The sequence below is a fragment of the Nymphaea colorata genome, chromosome 4 (assembly GCF_008831285.2).
Source record: "Nymphaea colorata isolate Beijing-Zhang1983 chromosome 4, ASM883128v2, whole genome shotgun sequence".
Taxonomy (NCBI): domain Eukaryota; kingdom Viridiplantae; phylum Streptophyta; class Magnoliopsida; order Nymphaeales; family Nymphaeaceae; genus Nymphaea; species Nymphaea colorata.
Window position 1 is genome coordinate 11,876,674 of NC_045141.1, and position 27,897 is coordinate 11,904,570.

General features: G+C 35.2%; 1 protein-coding gene across 4 annotated transcripts; it reads left to right on the forward strand.

Annotated features, from left to right (window-relative positions):
- The first annotated feature begins 203 nt into the window (after positions 1-203).
- LOC116252396 (uncharacterized) lies at positions 204-27,739 on the forward strand. 4 transcript variants are annotated; one of them, XM_031626627.2, is made up of 15 exons: positions 204-311; positions 468-626; positions 846-1,189; positions 2,791-2,965; positions 4,564-4,647; positions 4,730-4,971; positions 5,061-5,292; positions 6,292-6,371; positions 6,456-6,540; positions 20,783-20,914; positions 21,001-21,114; positions 24,017-24,064; positions 26,882-26,966; positions 27,096-27,149; positions 27,247-27,739. In XM_031626627.2, the coding sequence occupies exons 3-15, from the start codon at positions 975-977 to the stop codon at positions 27,375-27,377; spliced, it is 1,677 nt and encodes a 558-aa protein (XP_031482487.1). In that variant the 5' UTR covers positions 204-311; positions 468-626; positions 846-974; the 3' UTR covers positions 27,378-27,739. The 4 variants fall into 4 exon arrangements, with proteins under 4 accessions (XP_031482487.1, XP_031482485.1, XP_049933268.1 ...); XM_031626625.2 differs by having other exon boundaries at positions 206-311; positions 478-626; XM_050077311.1 differs by having other exon boundaries at positions 224-311; positions 490-657.
- The last annotated feature ends 158 nt before the right edge of the window (positions 27,740-27,897 follow it).

A 27,897-nucleotide genomic window follows, 5' to 3' on the forward strand; every position in this document is an offset into this window, starting at 1 on the left:
CTCGTTATTCATATGGTCAGAACATGGCTTTCCGTGTTATGTCGCGGAAAACGCGCGCCGGAACACGTAGCCGTCGTGGAAAACTATTGAAGAATGAAGATGAACGTTTATGGAAAACGTGAAAATGAAAAGCCTTTTTCAGATTATGCACAAATTATTGGAGTTTTCGGACAATCTTCACCCAGAGTAAATAGAGAACCAAGCGTCTTTCCCGGATTTCTTTCTCCTTCTCTAAAAACGGTCTTCTCGTGGACGCGGTTTCTCCCTCTCGTTCTCCTTCATTCTCCCTCTCTCGTTGCTCTAGATCTCTGGTAAGAGTTTGCTTTCCTTTGCGATCTCGATAGGTGGTTTCGATCTTAACACCTCGCAATCTGATCGAACGGTCTTGCTGTTTTTGGCGGGAATGCGTCCTGTTCCTGCTCGCTGTTGCTTTGTCACGATTGCTGTTGCTTTTGAGAATTCTGAAGGTTGCTTCAGATTGGTTTCCAGGTGTGCGAAATAGGGTGATGGATTCGTTGCTTCCGTTTGGCACGTGGGAATTCAGGCTCTTGGTTTGTCGATTCGAGGATTTTTTGGAGTAGGAATTGATCGCATTTGGTTCTGGGGTTCGTCTTAGAGTTTGGACGGTAATTGTTTATCGCCTTTCGCTGGACAGAGGTAGCTAGTGGTTGGAATTGGTTATGTTGATTCTTTGATCCTTTTTCGTGGAGCTTGTCTTTTCCATGTGATGAATTTAGCTTATGTCTCCCATTTTCAAAAGAGATTGATTCCGTGAATTGATTAATTCAGTGTGCATCAATGGCGACATTGACACGCATGATCTCTTTTGTTTCTTTGATTTACAGAGAGAACTTGGTGGAAATGGGGCGAACCTTGAAAGTGAGGAATTCGACCATCAGGGTTTCTCTGTTCTGCTAATTTACGGGGCGAATTTTACGTTCACGGAATGGTACTTTCTTGCTAGTGCTGCGAAGATGGACACAAGAAGTTGGTTTCAGAAATTCCAGCCAAGGGACAAGCTGAAAGCTTCAGGAAAAAAGAAGGAAACGGAGATCGAGAGATATGGTCAAAAACAGGTGGATGACGAGGCTCCCTCGACCATCACGAATCAGAAAGTTGCCGCTGCGAAGCAGTATATTGAGAACCACTATAAAGCTCAAATGAAGAGCTTGCAAGATCGGAAGGAGAGGTATGATTTCGTCCAAATACTTTTTTGTGGGATAATTAACAATTTAACGTGACTTTCTAGTTCTTCTTCTTTGATCAATGTCGGTTTAGTATGTGTTGTATTTTTGAAAGCAAGTTTTGCAATTTGTGCAATGATTTTTTATATGATTATTGATTACTCTGGCTTTTGTACATGGTTGGAATTTTCGGAAGTTGGACTCGGATCAATCACATGCCAACTCGTGACTTGTTGATTTTTCCCATCCGGGTTTACAAGGAGAAATCTTCCAGTCTTTCACAGCATACTGACCAATGCATTGCACTGGAGACTGTGTTTAGGCATGCCCGCCCAATGCATTGCATCAGGAGGCCATGATTGGATGGAGCTCAGGATGACTGGGGTATCCAGCAAAAAACCTTTGAAAAATAGAGAAAGTCAACCAATTTTTGCGGGAAGTAATGTGTCACATGGAAAATAGGTTGAGCTTCAAGGGCTTAAGGCAAGAATGGGAGAATAACTTTCAGCAAAGGGAGGGAGGCAGGGTAGGTTAAAGTAAGCGGGGAGGCTGAGAGCAAGATTCTAAAAGTCCAGTTATTCAGATTGAATTTGCTTGTGATTTGCTGGGCCAACTCGGTGACTCGGCCTGGTTTTGATAGTATCTTTATTTTATTATATGTATATCTATATATATATGATGATGTATATGTTTATGTAAGATATACTACACTTACGTTATTGGCATATGGATATTCCGCTTTTATGTGTAATATAGTGGAAATTTGATATGTGTGTGTGTGTGTCATTATTGCTCTTGCATTTTTTATCAACAAGGTTTCTCTTGGAAAATCTTGGGCATTCAAAAAGTTTTACAAATATAAAACTTAATACATAAGTTGTTGATTTTTTTACTAATTTTAATACCAGAATATTGATCAAATTCAAAATATTATTTAATAATATGTTAAAATAATTAAAAATACTAAATAATTTGAAACTTTTTGCAAAAAAATGGGGAAAAAGACAAAAATTTCATGTTTGTTCTCTTTTTCAGTTTCCTTTGTTTCTTTTTTTTCACATTTTTTTGAGAAAAATGGTCATATATATATATATATATATATATATATGAAAATTGAAATTAGCTGGACACAGGATGTTGCCAGATAATTAAATAATTTAAAATCTGTTGTTCAGGAGCACCATAGGCCATGTACCATAGGCATAAACCATTTGCTATATCAAGAACCATTGCTAATGTCCCTGTGGCTAGGAGATTTTTAGTGACAGGTTTTAATTTTATTTAGCCATTTGGCAGCCAGCTTATTTCAATTCTCCTATACATGAATTGAAATCAACCCGCTGTAGATGGATAAACAATTAAACCCCATTGCTAAAAGCACTATAGACCATTGCTAAAAGCACCATAAACTATCGATATACCATAGCCCATCAATAATGCTCGTGTGACTCTCTGGTGGATCCTAGAGAGAGAGAGAGAGAGAGAGAGAGAGAGAGAGAGAGAGAGAGAGTAGTATGTCTGTGTCATATAGCATGAAGAGAGGGTAATTGTATAAAAAGTATTTTATTGTTAGCATTGTGCTTCTGATTGTATATGCACCTTTTAGGCGGTGGAACTTGGAGAAGAAGCTGGCTGATGCAGAAGTATCTGAAGAAGAGCAATACAACCTTCTGAAATATCTGGAACAAAAGGAAACTGAGTATATGCGCCTCCAGAGGCACAGGATGGGTGTCGATGATTTTGATCTCCTTACTATAATAGGGAGGGGTGCATTCGGAGAGGTATTATTCTCTTTTCTTTGTAGTTTGTACTCAATAACAAAACAAAGAATCCACATGCTAAAGTGAAAGTAGTTATATGTCTTATTTGCATGGTGTTGTTTAAGTAATATAGATATGCATATGGTTATTTCAAAGAAAATCCAAGATTAGATTATTTTCGTTTATATATATATATATATAAATCTTGAATTTTCTTGGAATAGTCATATCAATATCGATATCGTTACTAGAAGAAAAGCAAAATGAATAGTTTTTTGTGAAGGCATTTGGGGGCCTCAGGTAGTCCTAGGCAGGAACCTGATCTGTTAGACCTTTGGGACCTGGCAAGTATCTGTCTAAGATGACCTCAGACTCCTCAGTGGTCTTCCAAAGAGCTATTAAAGTTCCTTTTCTTAACAATACTTCTGAGATTTTTATTATTGCATCAACCTACATAGCAGTGAATATCTGGGTTCTTTTTTATATGAGTTGCTTTTGTCTTATGTTCCTGAAGGTCCGCTGGGATACATCAAAGAAAAGAGGTAGTTTTGCATTTGGTGTTGGTGGTGCTTTTTGTGTATATTTACATTTTATACCCCTTTAGGGGGATCAGAACCTTCTATGGTGGACATTAGAATTCAGTGCTACTTACTGCTGCAACTTATTAAAGATAAGCCTGGACTAGGTCAACTTTCTAACGATTCATGCAGTTTTGAACCTACCATTAAACTGTCTAGATTCTTCTTTTGTCGAAAGCTTCGTTCTTTTGAAGCATTCTACTTTTGTACGCCCTTCACGTACCCTGTTTCATTGTCATCAATATTCTTCAATGCTTCATGCTTTTGAAGCTTTCTGCTTTCGTATGACCTTCAACCCTGTTTCATTATCAATACATTTTTGGTATCTTGTAGAAAAACCAAAAGAAGAGAAACCATCTTTCCTGTTCACTCTCTTAACTTAAGGGCAAGATTTGGCAGAAACTCGTTTCCTTTTAAAAGTTTTAAAATGCAGCCGTACCCGTACCCGTGTCGCCATACCCACGTACCGACACGGGTAACTGGGCAAAACTGGCGTACCCATGTCACATAGGTGTGTGTGTGTGTGTCTATAAGTTCTACATATGTGTGGCCAGTTTTGTAATCAGTCTTATATATATTATGCATAAATTCAGAATATATGCTGTATGTTTATACAGTTATAAACTTATAGTATTAGATATATGCCAGCTAATTGCTTGGCCTACTTATGTCATCGATAAGGTTATAAAATCTGAAAACAAACTCCAAAGTATGAATATTACATGGAAAAAATTAAAAGGCTACAGCTTTTGTAATCTAGGATGTGATTTTAGACAGTAAATTTGTTATTTGTTAATTGATAATATTGTCTTGTAGAGGGACAATTTTGTACTATATATCTATACCATCCGCACCCACACCCATGTTTTAAAAAAAAAAAAAAAAAAAAAAAAAAAAAAAGATTCTGTCCCCACACCCACACTGGCACTCAGCCCTGCACCCAGGGTACCGATATCACATAAATTATTAGATTGTGTGCTATCTAAATGCTGGTAACATTTTTTGTATAAAGCATTTGAATTTGAGTCGCTTTATTTCCAGGTAAGGGTTTGTAGAGAAAAGGCTAGTGGCAATGTTTATGCTATGAAGAAGCTGAAAAAGTCAGAGATGCTACGCCGAGGACAGGTGCCTTTAATGATTTCTTTGGTTGCTTTGATGTCCCTGTTGTTTTTCAGAAGGCTTTCTTTTTCTGACATTTGTGTATTAGGTGGAGCATGTCAAAGCAGAAAGAAACCTTCTTGCTGAGGTTGATAGTCCTTGCATTGTGAAGCTGTATTGTTCATTTCAAGATGAAGAATTTCTGTACCTAATAATGGAGTATCTTCCTGGTGGTGATATGATGACATTACTTATGCGCAAAGATGTACTGACAGAAGACGAGGCTAGATTTTATGTAGGTGAGACAGTCTTGGCTATTGAGTCAATCCACAAGCATAATTACATACACAGGTTTTTATTTAATTTTACCTATTTCTTTTGTACTTTCTTAATCTTTATTTGCTTTAAGGTTTACATTCGCAGTATGTTCTTCTTGGCAGAGATATCAAGCCAGACAATCTATTGCTTGATAGATTTGGACATCTAAAGCTTTCAGATTTTGGATTATGTAAGCCATTGGACTGTAGTAGTTTCCCTACTCTTAGTGAGAGTGATTCTGTTGGAAGAAATCTGAAGTCCTCAGCTGGTGATGGTATTTCAAACAGTTCTCCAGCACCTAAACGCACACAGCAGGAGCAACTGTTACATTGGCAAAGGAACAGGCGCATGCTGGCAAGTTCATGATCTTGCTGCCTTGTCACTTTTTTCAGTTAATTTTTTTTCATAACTTTCTTCCAAATGTGAAGATTCATTTGCACCAAGAGTTATTGCACCACCAAAACTGAGTTTTTGCCTGGCAATCAGATTAGGATTTTTTTTGGGTGATGTTATCATATGGTATAAATAATGACATTGTTTGATGGTGCTATTCTTGCATCAAATGTCTTAAAAAATTAGAAGAGTTTCATGTAAGGCCATACCTTCTAGAATGCTGCAGAAGCAGCAACTTATTGCCACTTACCAAATAAGATATACATGAATCTTTTCAGCACAAGTTATGGTGTGACTGTTGGAGATATTGTAAAATGGCATAAGCTCTAAAAGTCAGCATTTAACCCATAATGCTTGAGTGCATAAACGAAGAATTGATGGTCAAAGCCTATGGTAGTATTAACTAATCTTTGTTACTGAAAGAAACAGTTTTACTTGCTAGCACTTGTGCAAAAGGATGTATATTCACTATATATACAAGGAAGCATTTCAGGTTCTAAAATTCAAACAGAAAGTATCTGCTCCTCCTGCAGTTTGAGTGAAACTTATTGGAACCTTGACATCAGAACCTACTGGTATATTGCATTTCTTGCTTCTAATTTGTTTCTGCATTGGACCTCTACCTGAGGGAGTACTTGTCTGATTCCTTTTTCTGCTTAGTCTATATGCAGCAAACCTGATGTACAAATTCTCGATACACAAGCTTTTTCTGTATAAAGGTGTACTTTTGTGTCTGGTTTCTGTATATTTTGCTGCTGACCCTGTCCTAGCAGGATGAGATTTGATACCTAGGTCAAGAGTTGCACTATATTAAGAAAGAAACTTTAGATTTCAATTACATTCGGAAGCTATCTATAATTGCTTACCACTTACCAGCAAACTAAAGAGGTTTTGATATCTCTCTCTCTCATACTGTCCTGTTTTATCTCTCTGACCTTAACTTGCTTCCACATGAATCAGGCTTATTCTACAGTTGGCACACCTGATTACATTGCTCCTGAAGTTCTTTTGAAGAAGGGTTATGGAATGGAGTGTGACTGGTGAGTGATGTTGTATGGAGGTAACTTTTTACTGTATTAACATGTCATGTGGTTGTTCTGTAAGCATGTGGTTCCTTCTTGTAGGTGGTCTCTTGGTGCTATCATGTATGAGATGCTTGTGGGTTATCCACCATTTTATTCTGATGAGCCAATGGCAACTTGTAGAAAGGTATATGTACTTCTTCAATAAGTATCAACCTGCCGACAAAACCACTTATTTGCATATTGATATATTTTTTAGTCATAACTTTTCTGACATATTTCAGACTTTTATTGTCTAACTATGAAATTATATTATAGAACATGTTTTTCAAAGTGAATCTTGTATATTTGGTATATGTGTGTATGTGTGTATGTATAACATTTATTGTCTAACCCTGGCAATAGCTCTCTTTGCTTCTTCTTTCATTTTCTGTTCTTTAATCGTTGTCTTGTACACATGTTCATTTTGTGTGAGCATGTTTGTCATTGTCTGTGAACGTTTAATATGTCTGAGTCCATGTGCTTAGGAGATGCAATCTCATTTGTGCATGGTTGTGTGTCTTGCTAAGGGCTATTGATTGCCTTTTTCTTTACTCATCCAGGTAAAATTTTGCTACCCAAGCAATTGTTTGGTTTGTATGGGTAATCACAATGTGCAATATAAACTACGTTTTCATCATTGTCTACGTTGTCAATGGTGCACCAGGCTTGTGCCTGGCCTCCATAGGCATGCCAGACATGGTTGGTTGTCTAGGCTGGCTGTTCCAAGGCAACCTGCTATATGGACATGTCTAGGTGGTTGCCTAGGTCACCTATGCGCTAAGCAGTGAAGTGTTCAACATAGAAAAACAAACTCAGCTATCTTTTTTTTTTATTTATTCCTTCTTTTTCTTCCTCTTCTTTTCCTTCTTGTTCTTCTTCTGCTGTCTGACAAAGAATTTTCTTCCTTCCTCTTCTACTGTCTGAGACACTTTCTTCTTCTTCTTCTTTTTCTTCTTCTTCTTCCTTCTCTTATTCTCTTATGCAGGCTTTCTTTTTCTCATTCTTCTAAATGCTGCCTGTGATTTTGCATCATTCTTGTCAGTATTGCACCATAGTAATGAAGATAGCATGTGACATAGATTGTGATACAGACCATAACTATGGGGAAACTAATAAGTTACACTCCTCAAACTAGTTTAAGGAATGTAACTGTACTTTGTAACTAATAATATGCATCTCTGACGTTAAAGCACAATATGGGTTGTCTTTTACATTGCATATCCCATAAAAAATGATAAGTGAAATATTAAGTTCATTTTGAAAAGGTATGTTTGCATAGTTGAAGTAAAATTTATTTACTTGAGACCTATTCAAATATCTCAAGTAATTTAAGTGGTTTATTTAATTGATTTCTGGTCAAAACTTGCATGTTATGGTAGCATATACTTTTTGTTTTTTATGTTTATGTGATTCATGGTCTTGGAGGGTGCATTTTTCCTGATTTTCTGTTTTTCTTGCTTTTTTTTATATTTTAGCTATTTAAATATTAAATTTGAAATTTATACAATAGTTTACGTTTCAAACTTTGATCTTGACTGGAATCTGGATTACACATTGTTGCAAATATCACCATTTTTCTAACAAAATATGACAAAAGAAAAATAAAAAAGCAAAAATTGGCAACATTTTGAAAAAATTGACAAGATGAAAATGTCTGCATTTTTTTCCTTTTATTAGAAAAATTGTCTTGTAATATATCTATGTTTCTTATAATATTTTTAAAATATCTTTGGTTTTAATCAGTGTTTTAAGAAAATTAGTAGAAAACTCAATTTTCGTAAGTTTTATATTGTTTTCTTTATAATTATAATTTTTTAAATTCTTTAGATTGCCAAGGAAAACTACATTGTTTAATACCCAAGGGAAAGCTCACCGATAAAAACTTGAAAATAATATTTGTGACAGTTATTGCACATTTATATTGTTTTTACATTATACATATATATGTAAACTCTACCACAATCATAAAGATAATATTCTCACACTCAAGCATATTGATGAAATAAATCTGAATGAAAAACTGAATATTATTCATACGAAACAGTCATACAAGACTGGCTTCAAAAGCTACAACATTATTTTAGAATGATACAATATTTATAGAGTGAAAGAGACAATAGAGAGAGAAGCTAGCTGTTGGGCTTAGTTCCAACTGCTAGAAAACTAGCCGTTGGAACTCCCAACAGTTAGAAACAAAAAAAGATAAAAACAGAAAAACAGAAATATTACAAAAACAAAATATATTGCAGTCCTATGTTCATAATATATGCATACGTATATATGTATTCATCCAACTACTTAAATATAGTGATGTATGTCGAAACATTTATACATTCAAATATATAAGTCATTGTCACAAATATTGTTCTTGGGTTTTTATGGGTGAGGTTTTTCTCGGGAATTTTTCAGCAAAGATGTTTTTTTTTGAAAAAATATCGGGAAAATTTTGGCGATTTAAAAAAAAAATTTGTCAAACTTAGGTAAAAATAAAATAAATGAGAAACTAATATGAAACATAAAAACTAACTAGATAAGCAGGAAATGAAAATTAGAAAATGGAAACTGGCACTCTACCTATGTCACATGGGTGCGGGTACGGACACGGCAATTTTCAAATTTTTTGGATATGCGAATACGGCAAATTTTATATTCTCAAAAATAATAAAATGAAAAAAAAAACATTAAATTAATAATTCTGATAAAAACATGTCTTCTTCTACTGTTTTCTATAAGAGGAGAACTAATACAACAGGAAAAATCATACAAATCGACTTCATTTTTTGGTTCGGATTTGGTCTGGCCCAGATCCAATCCAAAACGTATCCACCCCTATCCCGTATCTGTATTCTCGTGTCAGCGTATCGACACGGGTACGTGGGCTAAACCCACATATCCTTGTGTCGTAGCACTCTACCAAAAACACAGATGGCTGAAGCATCGGATGAGATGCCCTTCTGGGTTTCCAACAACCCTCACCTTCAATGCAGGTTATCACTCATCACTCCTCAAACCCTCACATGCCAAATGCGGCTTCCTCACTTGTCAAACCCTCACCGAAGAGGCGGACACTGGGAAAAAGGTTAGGCGCAGCTGGAAGACGTAGCTTCCACTCTCACGTCTCACACGAAAGGTAAAGTTAATAAATGCTATTAACTAAAAGTTAGAGTTAAGTACCCTTTTTTCCATTAAAAAGAAATTTCAGTTCAAAAAATATCCTTTGTTTCTTTGCTTTTAACACGTTATACCCTTCTTTAGCAAAATAATCCATCATGTGTAGTTTTATGAATTAAAGCTGTGCGGAAGAACATATAAACAACACAGAAATTAAGTGGTGAAAAAAATGTGATTTTATCGCGATAATATCATGATAAATATTTTTTGCCGATATTTTCAAAATATCATGATTTTTTGGCATTTTTGTTTGTTTTCCCCTTTTTAACATTTATATCATGATATTTTTGAAAATATCGCGATATCTGTGACACTGACGTAAGTGTACTTACATATAAAGTATAAACTAACATCTTCCCTCAAACTTGTGGTGATATCACCGAAAGTTTGCCAAGAAGAAATTGAAATCTATTTGATGTCAATGCTTTGGTGAAAAAGTCTGGAATTTGATATTCTTCATACACAAAGGACAACTCTATATTCTTTCATGGATATTCTTCTCGAACAAAGTGACAGCCTATCTCGATGTGCTTTGCCCTTTCATGAAATGTATGATTAGTAGCAATGTAGATTGCACTCTTGTTGTCACAACATAATCTAATATTTTAATTTCTTCTTCAATGTGAATCCACATATCTTTTGGCAAGTACTCTTCAGCCACACAATCTCCATAGCTGCAGTAGTCATAACTCGATATTATGCTTTAGTAGAGGATAGTGAGACTTTATTTTGTTTCTTGCATCGCCATGAAATCATTGATTTACCTAAAAATACAAAAACCAGTGGTGGATTATCTATTATTTAGGTCTGCACCCCAAGCAACATCTATACATGCATTGCAATCATATTGAGGAAGAGGGGGATAAGAACTACCCTTTGTTTGTGGTATTTTTGATGTATCTAATGATCCTTATAATTACTCTCATATGTATAGATGAAGGTGCATGTTGAAATTGGCTCGCAACACGAATAACATGAGCTATATCAGGCCTAGTAATAGTCAAATAGGTCAATGCTCCAATCTACTGTTGATATGGTGTATGGTTCTCCAATGGTTCACCATCACATGATTTCATCTAAACCCCTAGAGCTTTGGGTGTCTCAACAACTTTATCATCTTTCCTGTCTATCAAATCATTTGCAAATTTGATCTATGAAAGTAGATAATCTCTTTCGCTGTATGCACCTTCAATACCCAAAAAAATAAGTAAGAAACTCCAATTCAGTTATTTCAAATTCATTTTTCAAAAAATGTTTGACATGCTTAATGCCTTGATCATCACTTCTAGTAATAATCATATCATCAACATACAATAGTAATATAATTGCACCAGCAATAGTATTTTTAACAAACATAGTTGTATCAAAATAACAAGATCTAAACCCTTTATGAAACATTACCTTACTGGATCTATGATACCATGCCTTTGGAGCCTGATCAAGGCTTTCTTAAGATGTAAGAGCTTACCTTTAGGTATTTCATAACAGATGGAGCATTCATGTAGACTTCCTCACTGAGATTTCCGTTAAGAAATGCATTCTTGACATCCATCTGAAAATAGGCTAATTTTAATTGGATGCAACTGTAATTAATGTTCTAACTTCTAACCACACAAATATCGCAATATTTTAAAAAATATCGCGATATAAAGGTTAAAAAGGATGAAGATGAAAAAATGCCAAAAAATCATGATATTTTGAAAATATTGGCAAAAAAAAATTTATCGTGATATTATTGCAATAAAATCGTGTTTTTTTTGCCATTTAATTTTTGTGTTTTTGTGCTGTTAAGCGTTCTTGCACACGGTTTTGATTCATAAAAACTTCATGTGATGAATTATTTTGCTAAGGAAGGGTATAACGTGTTAAAAGTAAAGAAACAAAGGGTTTTTTTTGAACTGAAATTTCTTTTTAATGGCAAAAAGGGTACTTAACTCTTAACTTTTTGTGAATAGGCTTTATTAACTTTACCTTTCGTGAGAGTGGAAGTTGCATCTTCCAACTGTGCCTAACCTTTTACTGAGTATCTCCTTTTCACTGAGGCTTTGAGAAGTGAAGAAGCTATGTTTGGTGTGTGAGGGTTTGAGTGACGAGTGATAACCTATGTCGAAGGTGAGGGTTGCTGGAAACCCAGAAGAGCATCCCATCAGATGCTTCAGCCATTAGATAACCTGTGTTTTCAGTATTTATTAGAGTGCCAGTTCCATTTTCTAATTTTCATTTCTTGCTTATCTAGTTAGTTTTCTGATGTTTTTTATATTAGTTTCTCATTTATTTTATTTTTACTTAATTTTGATGTTTTTTTTTATTTTTTTATAAATCACCGAGAATTTCCCAATGTTTTTCCCAAAAAAAAAATGGCTTTGCCAAAAAATACCTGAGATAAACCTTGCCGATAAAAACTCGAGAATGATATTTGTGATAATGGTTCTAACAACAGTCATTTTAGCAACAGCTGCAAATGTTTCTTCATAGTCTATACCATACTCTTGGGTATATCCTTTGTTCACTAATCTAGTTTTATATCTTTCAAGTGATCCATCACTTTTGTTTTGACTTTATAGACTCATTTGCAACCTATAGTCTTTTTTCCTGTAGGTAAACCTGTTATTCCTAACTTCTACATTTTTTAAGGGCATCAAGTTATGATTTCATGGCATTGATCCAATGAGGTTGGCTTTGAGCTTTTGTTAATGAAGTAGGTTTTTCATAGGAATGAATAGCTAAAGCAAGCCCTATGCCTAGGAGAAAAAAAATCATAGGAAAAAAATTTGTGTGTATGTCTTGTAGTTCTATTAGATCTTCCAAGAGTGTGTTTAAAATTGCATCCTTTGCCTCAATATGTTGATTTCTTCTTCTATATGTAAGAATTTTCCTAGCTGGCTTATTTTCAGATGGAGCATCTTCTTGTTCACATGCAATGCTATGTTCACTGTTAAAACATTTATCATCATCATGACTACCTTCAGAACATTCTTCATCATCCATCAGCTCAAAAGAAAAGTACAATCATCACACTTGGATTCATTTTTCTTAAAGCCCTTTTCATCTTCAATAAAAATAACATTTCTTTATACATATACTTTATCTCGTTCAAAGTCATAACACTTATACCCTTTTTGAGTTTCAGAATACCCAATAAAATCACATTTGATTGCTTTGGATGAGAGCTTAACACTTTTATCGTTCAAAATAAAACAATTACATCCAAAAACTTTTAACTATTTATAGTTAGTTCTAAATTATGAAGCTTTTGAAAAGGAGAAATGTCATTCAAAGTTCTAAAGGGCATTCTATTTATCAAATATACGAAAGAGAGAGCTGCTTCAGCCCAACAATTTTTAGGAACACTTTTTGAAATTAGAAGTGCTCATGTAGTTTCAATTATATGTTGATGTTTTCTTTCAGCAGTCCCATTTTCTTGAGGGGTTTTAGAGCATGATTTTTGGTGAACAATACCATTTTCCTTCAAAAAAACAAATGAAATCATTTAAAAAATACTCTCCTTCACAGGCACTCTTCAAAGCATCAAATTGAGTCTTGATCATATTATAAAAATTCTTAAAGTGAAGGAAAGCTTCATATTTATATTTAAGAAAGTAGATCCAAGTGAATCTAGAGAAGTCATCTATGAATGTCACATAATAAGACAACCTCTCCTTTGACATAATAGGAGCGGACCCACATACATCCGAATGCACCAATTCCAAAGGAGTTTGTGAAACAATGGTTCTTTCATTGAAGGATAAAGAGCTCATTTTTTCTTTGATACAATCATCACATGTGACATTTTTGATACATATGTCTTTCAAAAAGGGGGGATACATGATAGTTTTCCAAAGCTTAAATTTCCCAACCTTTGATGCCAAAGATTTACATTGGTTTTCTTAACTAGATTACAAAAAGGTTTGTATAGGTCTAATAGTCCACATAATATGGATAGTCTCTTTTAATACCTTCCCAATCATCTTCTTGGGAACTTGGTCCTCTATAAACCATTTAGTTTGTGAGAAAGTAATGTCACAACCATGGTCAGCTATTTGAGAAGGAAACAAGAGATTAAAATTTAATTTGAGAATATATCTTACTTTTAGTCAATGTTGTAAAATGCGTATCGTAAGGCGTATCGGTTGGGCTTTAAGATACGCCGTATCGTAACCGTATCGTAAATTTTTTTAAAATAATAATAATAAATCAGAAAAAAATTAAAAAAGATCGAAAAATTCATAAAAAAAATCAGAAAAAATTAAAAATAATAAATTCTTCATAGAAAACATGTTTTAGATAATGATAGACTTATTACTGCTAAATGTTATAAACTTACGCGTTCACGGTTCATCATTCATACTTCATAGACATCAAAATTCATAACAATATCATTCAATTTCAATCAACAAAGCATAAGTCATAAAGTGATAAAACATTCAAGTGTTCAACAACCATAGATTCATAACTCTTAAGTGGTTCGATACATATAATGATTCATCATTCATAATCTTCATCATCTTCATCTTCTTCTTCTTCTTCATCGTCAAGAATTGGAATATCCTCACCAACATATCCAGCACTAGTAGTAGCACTAGCAGACTCTCCTTCATCAACAAAGCCTTCTGTTGCTTCAGCTTCAAGGTTGAAGCATTCAAGATCTTCATCATCAAATATTGTAGTCGGTTCTTCCTCAATCCATGGCTCCAGATCGTCAAAGTTTTCCAAGCTGATAGGATCAAACTGAGATGTGTGCTTCCTTGCTGATGTTTTTTGTAATTCTCTACGTTACATAAGAGAAAGCTTGTTAATATATAATTTCATATAAATATATTGTACAAAAAATGTAAACATTAAGCTATATTACCTTTGTTTCAACCTCATATTATATCGAACAAAGACAAGGTCATTCAACCTTTTATGTTCGAGTTTATTCCTTTTTTTGCTATGGATATGTTAGAACACACTCCAGTTCCTTTCGCATCCACTAGCACTGCATGTCTGACTGAGGACTTTGATTGCAAAACGTGCTAGGTTTGGACAATCAAACCCATACCTATTCCACCACAAATCTAAACAAAACTATAACATTATAAGTGATATCAAATCAATGTGAAAGTTCTAAAAGAATCAAATGTAACAAATGCAAAGTAAATTAAACATTTCTATGTATTTACCTGGACGCATGGTTGTCCTGGCTCGAACGGCGACAGGTTGTCCCATGCCCCGATAACAAGTATCATATAGATCTAACTCATTGCTGATGGCATCTTGTTCTCTAGAATCTGCCACTAACACTTTAATACAGTCCAACAAACCACTTAAGACTTCTCTGTCCTTAAATGTAGGAGAAAATCTAATTGCAGGATTTAGATAGTAAGCTGCTGCATGAAGAGGTTGATGAACATGTCCAGTCCACCTTTTATCTATCATCTTCCATATGGGCATATATAACTTTTTCTTTCCTTTTAAGTTGTCTCGAATTGCCTCTTTTGCTTTATCCATGGCCTCGTATAAGTATCCTATGGAAGGCCTATCCTCACTGTCAGCTAACCTGAGGACTTTCACTAATGAAACACAAACTTTCAATAACTTAACAAATGATTCCCAAAATTCGTTATTAAATATGATATCCACAACTAAAGAAGCATTTCTTTTATGAGCATGTGGATATACAGTCCATTCTTCACTAGCGAACATCTGCCTCAAAGGAGTTCTTTGTTTCACCACACTCTGCACAGTCAATACATTTGTGGCAAATCTAGTTTGTGCAAGTCGTATCAATTCAACTTCTTTTGTAAACTTTCTCATCAAACTCAATATATATGCATGATTATAGATAAATTTTGTTACCTCTTGACATTGGTCAATGGCTGATTTCATATCATGCATCTCATTAAGATCTTGAAGCATAAGATTAACACAATGAGTGGCACATGGACTTCAAAAGAATGTTCCATACTTTTGAAATAACAAATCTCCTGCAACTCTATAATTTGCAACATTATCTGTAATAAACTGTACAATGTTTGTAGGTCCAACTTCTTGTACGAAATTATCAAAAACATTGAACAAAATCTCAGCAGTTTTAGGAACATCAGACAAGTCAAGAGATTTCAAGAACATTGTACCTTTCGGGCAATAAACAAGAAAATTTACAAGTGTTCTTGACCTTGTATCAGTCCATCCATCTGACATAATGGAGCAACCTGTTTCCTTCCAAGATAATTTCAATTGATCGCAATGTTCAGACACTTCTTTCACTGTATCTTGAAGAATTTTACCCCTCAACTGATGATATGATGACATTTTGAATTCGGGGCCTATAGAAGCAATTGCATCTGCCATGGCTTGGAATTGAAAAGAATTAGCTGCATTAAATGGAATACATGCATCATAAAACCATTTCCCTACCATCTTTTGTGCTTGATATAGCATATCTTTAGATGTCATAGCAGCACGAATTTGCGGCTGACCACCTGGGCTAGTATATGAAGGGAAAAAGCTCTTAATAGAGCCAACACTAGACCTACCAATAGGAACTCTACCACTAGGTGGTCACATACCACACCTGGCCCTATCTGCTGTGCCTCTTTTCTTCCTTCCCGTTATGCCAGATCAACCTCCTTCATACATGATCCATTTTCCTCTACGATCTCTACCTCTTGAGGTCTCCAAATCTATTCTTAGACTGCTATCATCTTCATCATCACATTCATAAGCTTCTTCCTCTTCTTCTTCATCTTCCAAAGGCTCACTATAGCCTACATCTGCCTCTTCAATTTCTTTTTGTATTCTCTTTTGATGTAAAGCATGAAGCATATCTAAACATTGCTGACGCACATATGGAGGCAAAGGTTTGTTTGGTCCTCCAACACAAGGAGACGCATCTTTGGAGGTCCCTGCCAAATGGTGTTTCATTCTACTAATCCCTCCTGAAAATGTATTCCCACAGAAGCTACATTTGAGTTTCAAGCGGTTATTCTCCTTCACCCTTTCACACCATTGCCATGTGGGATCCATATCTTCAAAAAAAAAACGAAATCCTATGGTAAACTTAATGAAAAACACTCAAAATCTTTCAATCTACGATTATACGGTAAAAAATTATGAATAAATGGTAAAAACATGAGATTTTATACCTTAGGAAGAAGAAATGAAGAAAACCCCTTTCCTCCCAACGAAAATCAACCACCCAGGCACAAATCGACCCCTTAATCTTTGATTTCACGGTGAAAATCAACTTTTTGATGGTGAAAATGGACGATCACCCTCCCTGACGGTAGTATCCGAGCTTGAGAAATGAAGAACGGAGGCTTTTTTTTCAAAAAGAAGCCGAATAAGTAGGTCTCGAGCGGGTTTCCGTGAAATCAGACCGTATCGTACGATACGGGGTGTATCGCCCCGTATCGTACGATTTGGGCCCTATATCGCACGATACGTGCGATACAAGAACGATACACCCCCTATTTACGATACGGGGGGTGTATCGTACCGTTTTTTTAAAACGATACGATACGTATTGTACGATACGGGGTCGTATCGTACGATACGTACAACACTGCTTTTAGTACTTTAAAAATTTTTGAATAAATTTTTTGATCAATGTTGCCAATAAGGTTAGTAGAAAGAGGTGTTCCATCGTCGGTTTTTACAAAAGAACAAGAATTATTATTGGTGCATTCTGTAAGAAAGGGACATGAGGGGTCATATAAAAGGATGCTCCTGAGTCAAGAATCCATGAATACTTACTTGAGGATGTAGATGCAATCGTGGCTCCCAATATTGGTTCTTTTATTCCTTTCAAGAGAGGTTGAAGTGCAATGATGATCCATTATTGCTTTCTTTCTTCATGGCTCCAACAGTTCCCCCGCTCTTTTTTAATTTTGGACACTTACGTTTTATGTGTCCTTCCTCTCGACAATAGAAACAAATGACTTTCTTAGTTCTTTCATCATTTGTCTTGTTGAAGTTTGGTGGTCGATGTGGTCTAATATGGGATTCAGGATATGAAGTTGCAAGAGCATTATCATTCTTTTTTTCAAAAAAGTTCAAACGGTTTTCCTCCATTTGCAATTTGGCTAATTGCTTCATTCATAGAAGGAATTTTAGATCGATGAAGTAAGGAAGTCTTTACACCATCACACTCTGATCTTAATCTAATAACAAATTTATAAAACTTTTCCCTTAAATTTGTTTCTCTTAGGACCGCATCATGTGGATCCACCCAATTTGGTTGAAACATAGCCATCTCATTCCACAACTGATCCATCTTGGCAACATGCTCCTTAATAGTTCTATTTCTTTGTTGGAGATTAGTAATCTTAACTTGGATATTGCACATATAGGCCACATCCTTGTGTGCGAGTCTTTTCAAAATAAACTCATGCTTCATGAGCATGGCTGAGTTTGGAAATTTGTTATCCGGTTGCATTATCTACACAAGTAAAGATCCAAGTAATAATTTTGTGATGGTCAATCTTCCATTCATCCTATTTCTTTTCATAATCAGCCACAACTTTATCTTTTTCACTACCTTCTAATTCTTGGGTCTTGCCGTCAACCACTTTAGTCAATATTAGTTGGGGTTCTGTTTTGTTCCCATCGACTAATTCTTAAAGTCCCTTACATATAATAAAATGCTCAATGGTTCCAGCCCATTGAGCATGATTCGTAGAAGTAAGTTTTGGAATGGGAATTGTGGAGACTTTTTCATCCATAATGCTGACAAAAAATCAGAGGATAGAAAAAAATGAACTTACAGTTTTTAGAGCAAATTCAGCTGCAAAGATTAATCAAGATAGCTGCAGTCCGATGGCCAATATAAATCCCATAACTTCTCCTTATAATCTAATCGACAAATACTTTGTAGTTTGTGGGCATAAGCATAAGAGGATCGATTCTTCAATAAAACTTAATTATATTGCTGTTTACCATAACAGCAGCCACCAACAATCAAGAGGAAACTTTCAGCAGAAAAAGAAAACGGCAGCTGATCTTCAAATAGCAAAGTCACCAACCAATTGGTGAGCCAGAACTTCAAGTCAGCTTGAAAACACCTCCCCAAGACATCCTCAGCTTGGCGAAACAAAAGAGAATCAGATCGAATAGAGCCCCAAGCTCTGGTACCATGTAAACACTACCACAATCACAAATGATAATCTTTTCACACTCAAGTACATTGAGGACAATCTGAATGGAAAGCTGAATATTATTCATACAAAGCAGTCATAAAAGACTAGTTTCAAAAGCCATAGCATTATCTTAGAATGATACAATACTTATAGAGAGAAAGAGACAATAGAGAGAGAAGCTAGCTGTTGGGCTGAGTTCCTACAGCTCGAAAACGAGCTGTTGGCTGAGTTCCAGCAGTTGGAAAACTAGCTGTTAGAACTCCCAACACTAGAAACTAGCTGTTGGAAGTCCTCTGTTTATAATATATGCATATGTATATATGTATTCATACAACCACTTAAATATAGTGATGTAGGTTGAAGCATATATACATATGAATATATGAGTGTACTGACATATAAACTAACAATATAGATATAAAAGTCATTGTTGTCGTGTGCTAGATATTTGCAGGATTACTAAAATTTAAAAATTTGTTGCTAAAATCACCATCAATCATCACTAATGCCACCAAGAACCGTCGCTGCAATATAAATTGTGGCTAATACTAATTTGGTGACTGTTGTTTAGTGATAAATTTTTAAATATTAGGCATCCGACAACATCCGGCACATGACAGTATCAAACTCTTTTATATATATATATATATACATATATATTAGTACAATTGAAATTTATCTAAACTGCTTTATGGCTCCTTTCATCAAGTTGATGGTTAACAGGTGTCGTGTAAAATTAGTTTTTCAAATCAAAGTGCAAATTGTCAGTCACTTTTTCTTATGAAAGTGATTTTACAGGTACCTTGTGAAATATAAATGAAGTTCATTGGACGGCGCATCACCGGTTCACATATTGATCATATCTGCTCAATCCACATATTTCATGAACCCATATATATGTGTGCATTTAATATTAACCATTATTCATATGAACTTTAACCTTCTAATTTTAATTGTTCAACTTCATTAAGTTTGATGTTTTAATCTTCTAATTATTTTTATTTTCATTTATAATGTGTTTAATGTGTATGATGGGTTTTAAACTTTTGGTGCTTTCATTGTTATAAGCATTTTTACAGAATGTGTAGTGTAATCCATATCAGTTGGGTCTGGAGGTAGATAGATGAGGTAGCAATAACAAGAAATTAATTTTTAATATCAAGAACCACAAAAAATAGAATTTCAGAAAAAGTTTTAAAAAATAAGAAAAATAGTAAAATAAATTCCCTCTTATACAAATATGAATTTCATTAACATTAACAAGCGAACAAGTATATGCTATCTACAACATGCAGAATTTCACTAGAAGCTAAACGTTGAGACGTTGACCTAATTTTCTTGGCAAAATGAGCTCTAATTTTGTTCTTCAAATTTTATGACAAGGTTAAGATTCAAATTTACGAAGTTTATGTAACTTTATGTTAAAAACAAAAAGTTGTTAATCTGTGTTTTTTAATGTTTTGAAGGCGTAACATTGAATACACGTTGTTTCATATTGTATTCTAAGATATGGGAGTGTGGAGTGCCACTGACCCGATATACCATTATTAAACTCCTGAAATATGGAACCTGTTAAGTTGCAGTTACACCCCTGAACTGGTTTCGGAGGTTATCCTTTCATTGTTCTTCATGGTTACATTAAGGTAATGTATCATCATATGATAGACCATTTATGCAAGAGTAATGATATATTGATAATTGTATGTTTCCATATTGAAGAATGCATGTCAATGAATGTTTTTTTTTTTCATTTTATTGGTTTTTTCTGGAGGGTGAGACAACATAGTCCCACCTAGTCCTGTCTCTGTCTCGCCTTAGGCTATAGAGACCACTCACCACCTTGCCGGAACTTGGCATGGAGCATTATTCAACTAGGAGTTATTTAGGGATTTCTTTGATGGAAAAGCATGGTTATTGTTAAGAGAAAGAAACTGAACAATTGTGTGTGAACGTTGGTAACATACATTGCACTTTCTCCTGAAAGGGCAATATAATTTGTTGGGTCCTGTTTCACAATAAGATCCCCTTTTTGTTTCCTGTCATCACTACATAATTTATGTTTATCTCTTTCATAATTATATATTATCTTGCTTGCAGATTGTGAATTGGAGGACGCACTTAAAATTCCCTGAGGAAGCAGATCTATCTGCTGAAGCTAAAGACCTAATCAGCAAATTACTATGCAATGTTGAACAAAGACTGGGTACAAAGGGTGCCGATGAAATAAAGGTTTGGAACTTTGGGTCCAACTTCCAGTGTTTCTCTTTTCCTTTCATGGTGCTTATTGGGGCGTAACTTGTTTGCTTTTTAATCAGTCACATCCATGGTTTAAAGGAGTCAAATGGGACAAATTGTCTCAGATGGAGGCTGCATTTGTGCCACAGGTCAATGATGAGTTAGACACTCAGAACTTTGAGAAGTTCGAGGAGGTTCGGTGCCTCTCTCCACCCCTGCTTCTTTTCCAATCAGATACTTTTGTCATTTCTATTCTTTAAGGGGATTGGTAAAAATTTCGTAAGTCTTATGTTTATTTACATGCAAAATTTTTTTAGACATGGCAACCATTCTATGAACTATAAAAATTGCACAATGGATGAAAACTTTTTGATAAGATGTGAGCAAGTTTTTTGAAGGCACATTTTGTGATGGATGGTGAATAACTGTTGGGAAAGCTGGAGTTCTTGCTCTCAGGGCTTGTTAGATTTTGTCATGATGGGTTAAGGTTGCAAATGGAGTGGATTATATATCTGATCCAACTGAGTGAATTTAGAGGTGGAAAAGGATTAAAAATAGATTCATTCATAAATTTGGTCTGGTAATGAATTAACATATCTAACTTTGTCTATTCTCCATCTGATGTGAAGGGCGGAAAAAATCAAATTGGAATGAAAATTGAACATACTCTTTGAAGATGGATTTAACTTCAAATCCAAATTCTTGTGCATATTCAAACTCTTCTGTATGTAAAGAAATAAGAATTATGTGCTCCATGAGAACTTGAACCAACAGCCTGACATAAAATATGAGTTTGAAGAGCAGCTAATTCTCTTTCCTTCTTGTGGAGACAATATTGGTTGTATTGTTTAAAGAACTAAAATATCAAATACAATATATGGAATGATGTAATTTGTTTGACAAAATTAATTCATTCAAACCCCTCATCTTGTTAGATATAAAATAGAACGAAATGCACTATGAGAACTTAAGCTAAGAATCTGACATGAAATATGAATTTGAAGAGCAGCCAAGTTTCTCTCCTTGATTTTCTCGTTAATATTTGGGTATATTTTAAAAGAAAAAAAATCAAGAAAACATATAGTAGTATATTTTTTAAAATTAATTTCTTAGTTTATTTTGATCATGATTTTATAGAAATTAATATAAAACATACTAATAAACGTTTGAAGATAAATGGTTTGGATTTGGTTTATATTTGAGTTTCTGAATCCATACCCTACTTTTTGGATTTTATGCATTTTTATATTCGGTTTGATGGATTGTCATATTGGATTGGTTTTGAAGTTGGATTTAGATTATTAAAGAGAACAAAACAAATGGACTTCGATAATGCAGTCCAAACCAACTCCTTTTTTGTACCCCTATTATTGAGAGCTGTAAAATATTTTGTAGTATATGCATGAACTAAATTGTACTTGGAATGTTACTGTAACATTGCCTGATTAGCGACCATCCTGATAAAAGGAGCTTACTAATTGAGAGTGGTAGTCAGTACCTATGCACAAGGCCCTAAAATGTTTAATTTGGTGTCTAGGTGACCCTGGATGTTTTTCATCTAGACAAAGAAAGAAAAGAAAAAGAAATTGAAATACTTCATTTAAAACTTGCCATGTTAATTAATGAAAAGTAATAAATCAATAGCAAAAATCAAGTAGAAAATCTTACAACCTTATTTTTTCTAAATGTCAAGTTGCACCACCTAGCTGCTAAGGACAAGCCACATCGCATCGATTCAAGTTGATCTTTCCTTTGAAGGAAACTCCCTTTCTTCTTTAAGTTAAAAAACTATAAGTTATACATGATATAGTGCCTTCCTCCAAAACCATGACAGTATGGATTGGAGGTTGCATGTTTCTTGACATAGCCTCAGTAGAAATAAAGAAAAAAGGTACTCAGGGCCCAAACAAGCAACGCATATGAAAAAAACTTTGTAGATAATGTCTAAAGCTAAGTGACATGTCGGGTGCAGTAACAAATAAATTGCTTTCTTTTTACATTGAATCATTGATAAAATCATAGCTTATTAGTTGTTGATACATATACATATACATACATACATATATATATTGGATGTGGATTTCTCCAGCCATCTGGATGCTCATGCCTCTCACACTCGGGCTATATATATATGTATAGGACGTTAATTTTTCCAGCCATCCGGATGCTCCAGCCCCTCACACACGCGACTTGATGATGCATCAGTTTGTTTGTGTGAGAAGCTGGAGCATCCGGTTGGCTGGAGAATTATATCCTCTCCATACCCATACCCATCTTTTTTCAAGAATGCTGAATCCACACCTGCACACACTGCATGCACTTGTGTGGCATAGGTCTAAAGACTCTAAACCTAATGATTCAAGGATAAATTATTCCAAAATAAGAAAACACTGTTTTCAGAAATTTCCTCAGAAGTCCCAATCAAGTAGAGATGGAACCAGAATAGGAAATGGAAGCATATTCTTCACAAGACAAAAATAAAGATTTGTAGACCAGTCTATACTTTTTGGTCCTTTGTTAACTGCCCAACTTGAAATGAGGGCCGATGGTATTTTTCTTTATTTGAGTTTTAGCAAGAAAGAAGGAAAATTGACAAATTAATAATCTAATTGATGATTTCAAGGATCCCATTTGCTATAGATTTATGTCCATAAATTTTAATATTTATTTCTCAGACTGGATATGGGCATGAAGGAGGTAATTTCCTGTTTATCATGTTCTTGAGTGTTGATTTCATTGGAAAGTTAACAAAGTTTAAGCTTATTTTGGATGGTGTTGCCTTTTTGTTGGTTTTAGAGGCTTATCACAAAACAAATTGCTGCCTTGTTGAGATGACTCGTAAGTCCTTACCACATAAATTGACGTCATAATGCCTTGTCACCCTCCATAGAGACATGATTTTGTGGATGAGGAATTGTGCTACAAACCTGTTTTGCTTGTTAGGTCTTCTTATGTAATATGTTCACATGGCCCTGACTGTAGCATTTTTATATAATGTGGTTCTTTTTTTCCTTTATTTTTATGTGAGAAGTTTTATGTATGTTTTTTTTTCTTAGTAACATTATTAAGAATTTTTATTTGGATTGCGTTTTGCAGTCGGGGGGACCTATCCCGACGTCATCCAGATCAGGTCCATGGAGAAAGGTGAGGATTTATATTACTGCCACTACAGAAATTATTAACCTTAAATTATGGTTCTAGATCTATTAATGCTACTCCCCATTTTCTGTTGTGATATTGATATGAAAATATATCCACATCATCATAACTGTGGGCAAATGCTCCACGGCATCTATTTCTGACTCATTTGGTTATGCCCGTAAGGGTCATCTTTTAAAGTTAAGTTGATCAACCAATTCTAGTATCAGGAACAACATGAACATTGAGAACAAACAAAAAATCCAGTATGATGAGGCTAATGAGTCCTTTGTTTTTCTTTAGTAGAAGATACTACCAAAACAGGGGCAGTCTTGGTATTTTTGAAAAGTTTTAAAATTTTAAACTGCACATGCTCCATTTCCTTTTTAAAAGGGGTAGTTTATGTAAAGAAAAGATTTAAAAGGGCAGTTTTGAACTTTTTGTTCTTTCTAATGTAAAAGCGGTAAAAGAAATTTTTATAGCGTAGGGGCTTAGGACTTTTAAGCCCCCTTTTTCCTCTACGATATGTTTTGAACCTCGCTGCCCTTTGGAGAGAAGTTGGAGACGGGAGAAGGGAGATATGTTTTCTAGCTTTTTTTTTTTAATTTTTTTACAGATTTCCCTTCACTCCCAAAGTTTGTTTGTCTTTTAACTATTTTAATAGAGCTGCAATCAGCGCCTAGTTCTAGAATCCGGACTTCAAGTTCTCTTTTTTTTCAAGTTTTAACTTCTGTTCTATGTCTCCTCCTTAGTTTTTTGTGCATTTTACTTTTACATAATTTTTTGTTTTTTTCTATTTTTTTAAAAAATTGTTGAGATTTTCCCGAGATTTTTCGAAAAAAATAGCTTCACCAAAAAATGCCCGAGAAAAACTTTGCTAATATTTTCCTGAGAATGATATATGTGTCTATGCTCCCAACAATGAAGGTCAAAATTGGAGAACCAACCTTCAGGTAATTTATTCGTGGGGTGCGTATACAAGCTTAAAAATTGATCCTGACCAAACAATAGATACTTGTCTATTCATACAAATAATACTTGTTAAGCTTGTGACAAGCCTATCTGCTTCCTTTTGGTTGGTACCATCTTTTGAGAGAGAGAGAGAGAAGCATTGATTCGCATCCAAAGTAATCCTTCTCCACCGACTACTGAGGAATGAATGACATCAACTATGTCTCTAATAGAAGCCTAAGATCCCATTTGGCCATTTCCCTATTCTCTCTCTCTCTCTCTCTCTCACACACACACACACACATACACACTCATACCTGTGCTCACACACACTCATGCAGATGAACTGAAAATTTCAGACAGTTTGTTTCTAAAATCCTATTCAAATACGATGTGCAACTGTGTTAGCCTCTGACCCTGAACAGTCTTATTAGTAATAGTATAGGGCACAGGAATAAGGTGTGGGTCGGGTCTTAGGAGCAGGCGACCCATTTTCCCTCTTATATAAAGGACTGATACTGTATTAGGATTTTATGACTTTAATGACATGGATGCTCTCTCGGTTGAGAGAGTTTTTTGGCCCTCATTTAGAGGTGAATTAGGTTAAGTGTGCTGTGTGTGAGTTTTATCGCAGCTCTGTTAGTCAGCAGCTAACAAACTGTAAAAGCAATGATTTATGTCGGGTTGTCTGGTTCTTGTTCTTGGAGATAGAGGTCATATCTGTCCAGTTTACTTTTTGAAATTCGAAAGGCAATGGTCTGCATGTATGTGCTTGTACATGTGTGACTCTGTGTGTGTGTTTTCTCTTTGAGTTTCTCATCCTCAATTATGTGGTTTTGCGCTTGTAGAAACAGTGAAAGCTTTAATTCTCCTTGCAATTAAGCACAATGTCGCATCAGAGAGACATCCAATTAAAAGTAATGACCTATTCATAGTCAAAAGAATATCTAGGGTTTGGTTTGGCAGCCTAAACGCCTAGGCTGAGGCACCTAGTTACCTCATAAAAAAATGTAGTATAATTTAAAATCTTAACACTTATAATGTAATTCTTTTTGTTTTGCTCTATCTTCCAATATAGTATTAGAGGCGGAGAAATTTTAAAATGCACGTTTTTCCCCTTTTTGTTCTTGCATTTTTCCCCATATTCCTGTCAAATAGACCTCCTACCCACTTAGGCTTTTTTTGGTGCCTGCCACCTAGTCCTGCCCAGCGTTTTTACTTGTATAGGTAATGACCTGTTTTGTGGAACCACACCATCCAGTTGCAAGCCACAACTCACGGTTTTGAAATCTACTTGATCAAAGTTTCAAACTTACATGAGCATGTATGGTAGATTTATATAGTTTTCGAGAATCCCACTAAACGAGTTGATGTTCCTTTCCATATGTAAAAAGACCCTCTCTGCCTTCTTTGCCTAAAATAGTTTGTGCATTCCAGGGTTTGTCTTGAGGCATCCATCCATCCAAGGTCATACAAATGCTGAAAGAAGTCACATTCATAGAAGATGAGAAGTTGTCTCTTTATGCTAACACATAATGAGCTTGCTCAATTTTTTTCTCTTTTATCTCCATGTTTTGGAAGTTTTTGATGATGCTGTTAGCTTTTGTTATCTTTACTTCCTGTTAGTGTTCTTCTGTTGACAAATCTAAATTTCTTTTTCACCTTATGGTTCTATTTCTGGTATGCGTCTTGTTTAAATTTGAAAACTGTTTGTTTTAGTCATCAAGTTTTTGTCTTGCAAAGTAATTGCGGTATTTTGTTATTCTTTTTCATGAAAGGTTTTGAAACCTCATCTACCAAGTGTCAATCCTCAGGTATCTGAGCTGGTTTAGTCATGAGCTGAATTTGACTTTTCTTTTTTCCCCTGTACAGATGCTTTCATCTAAGGACGTGAATTTTGTAGGCTACACATACAAGAACTTTGATATTGTGAATGATCAACAGATGCCTGGAATTGGTTCTCTCTCTTTCACTCGCTCTCTCTCTCTCTCTCTCTCTCTCTCTCGCGCGCGCGCGCGCGCAGTGTGTGTTTTCATGCATAAACTTGTCTAAATGTCTAATATAAACTTTTTTTTGGTCAATGCAGCAGAGCTGAAGAAAAAGAGCAAGCCAAAGAAGCCATCAATCAAGTCATTGTTTGGTATGAACTTCAAGGCCTTCTCGTTCTCTGAAATGTGGTCCGCCAATTTATTATTTTCAAAACAATCAGTTTCTTTTTGCTTGTTCCCTCACTGCAGACCCTGCTGCTAGCCCCAACCAACCTGTTCAAGGAAGCTTCCTTAGTCTACTGTCTACTCCTCTGGAGGTCTCTGAAAGCCCAGATGATGATTCACCACCACCCAACGCAAGATCTTCGCTTCAGCCTTAATAGTGAGTTTGAGCAAACCTGGCGTGTTAGTCAAGAAATTGTTTGCCTCAGAATTTTGTAGCAAAAGATGCCGCAAGCAGGTCTCCCGTCTTTTCTTGGTGTGTAAGCCTTCAATTCAAAGGCTTTTACAGTTTGAATGGACCATATATCACTCTAAGAGCATTCAGCTTAAGCAAAGGAGAGAGCGGGCTTTATTGGTGTAGCTGCTTTGTAAATCTTGATGTGGAAAAGAGAATTGAAGGCTCGCTTTGTAAATGTCAACGATAGCCAGATATGTGTTTTCTCTGTCTGTGTGTTTGCAGAACATGGCATATGAAAAATGGGGAAGTTTATTATAATTTTACAATATACAGTTTTCTGCATGACTTGCAATAGCGACTCTTGAAGCAGCAATCGGATGGTGTGGATGGTGAGGTCAGTGAGCACAATCAACAGTGTGGGATTGCGATTGGGATGGGGATGGGGCCTCTAGTAAAGAAAAACTTATTTAATTTCATGACCGTTTTATGCGTTTATAATA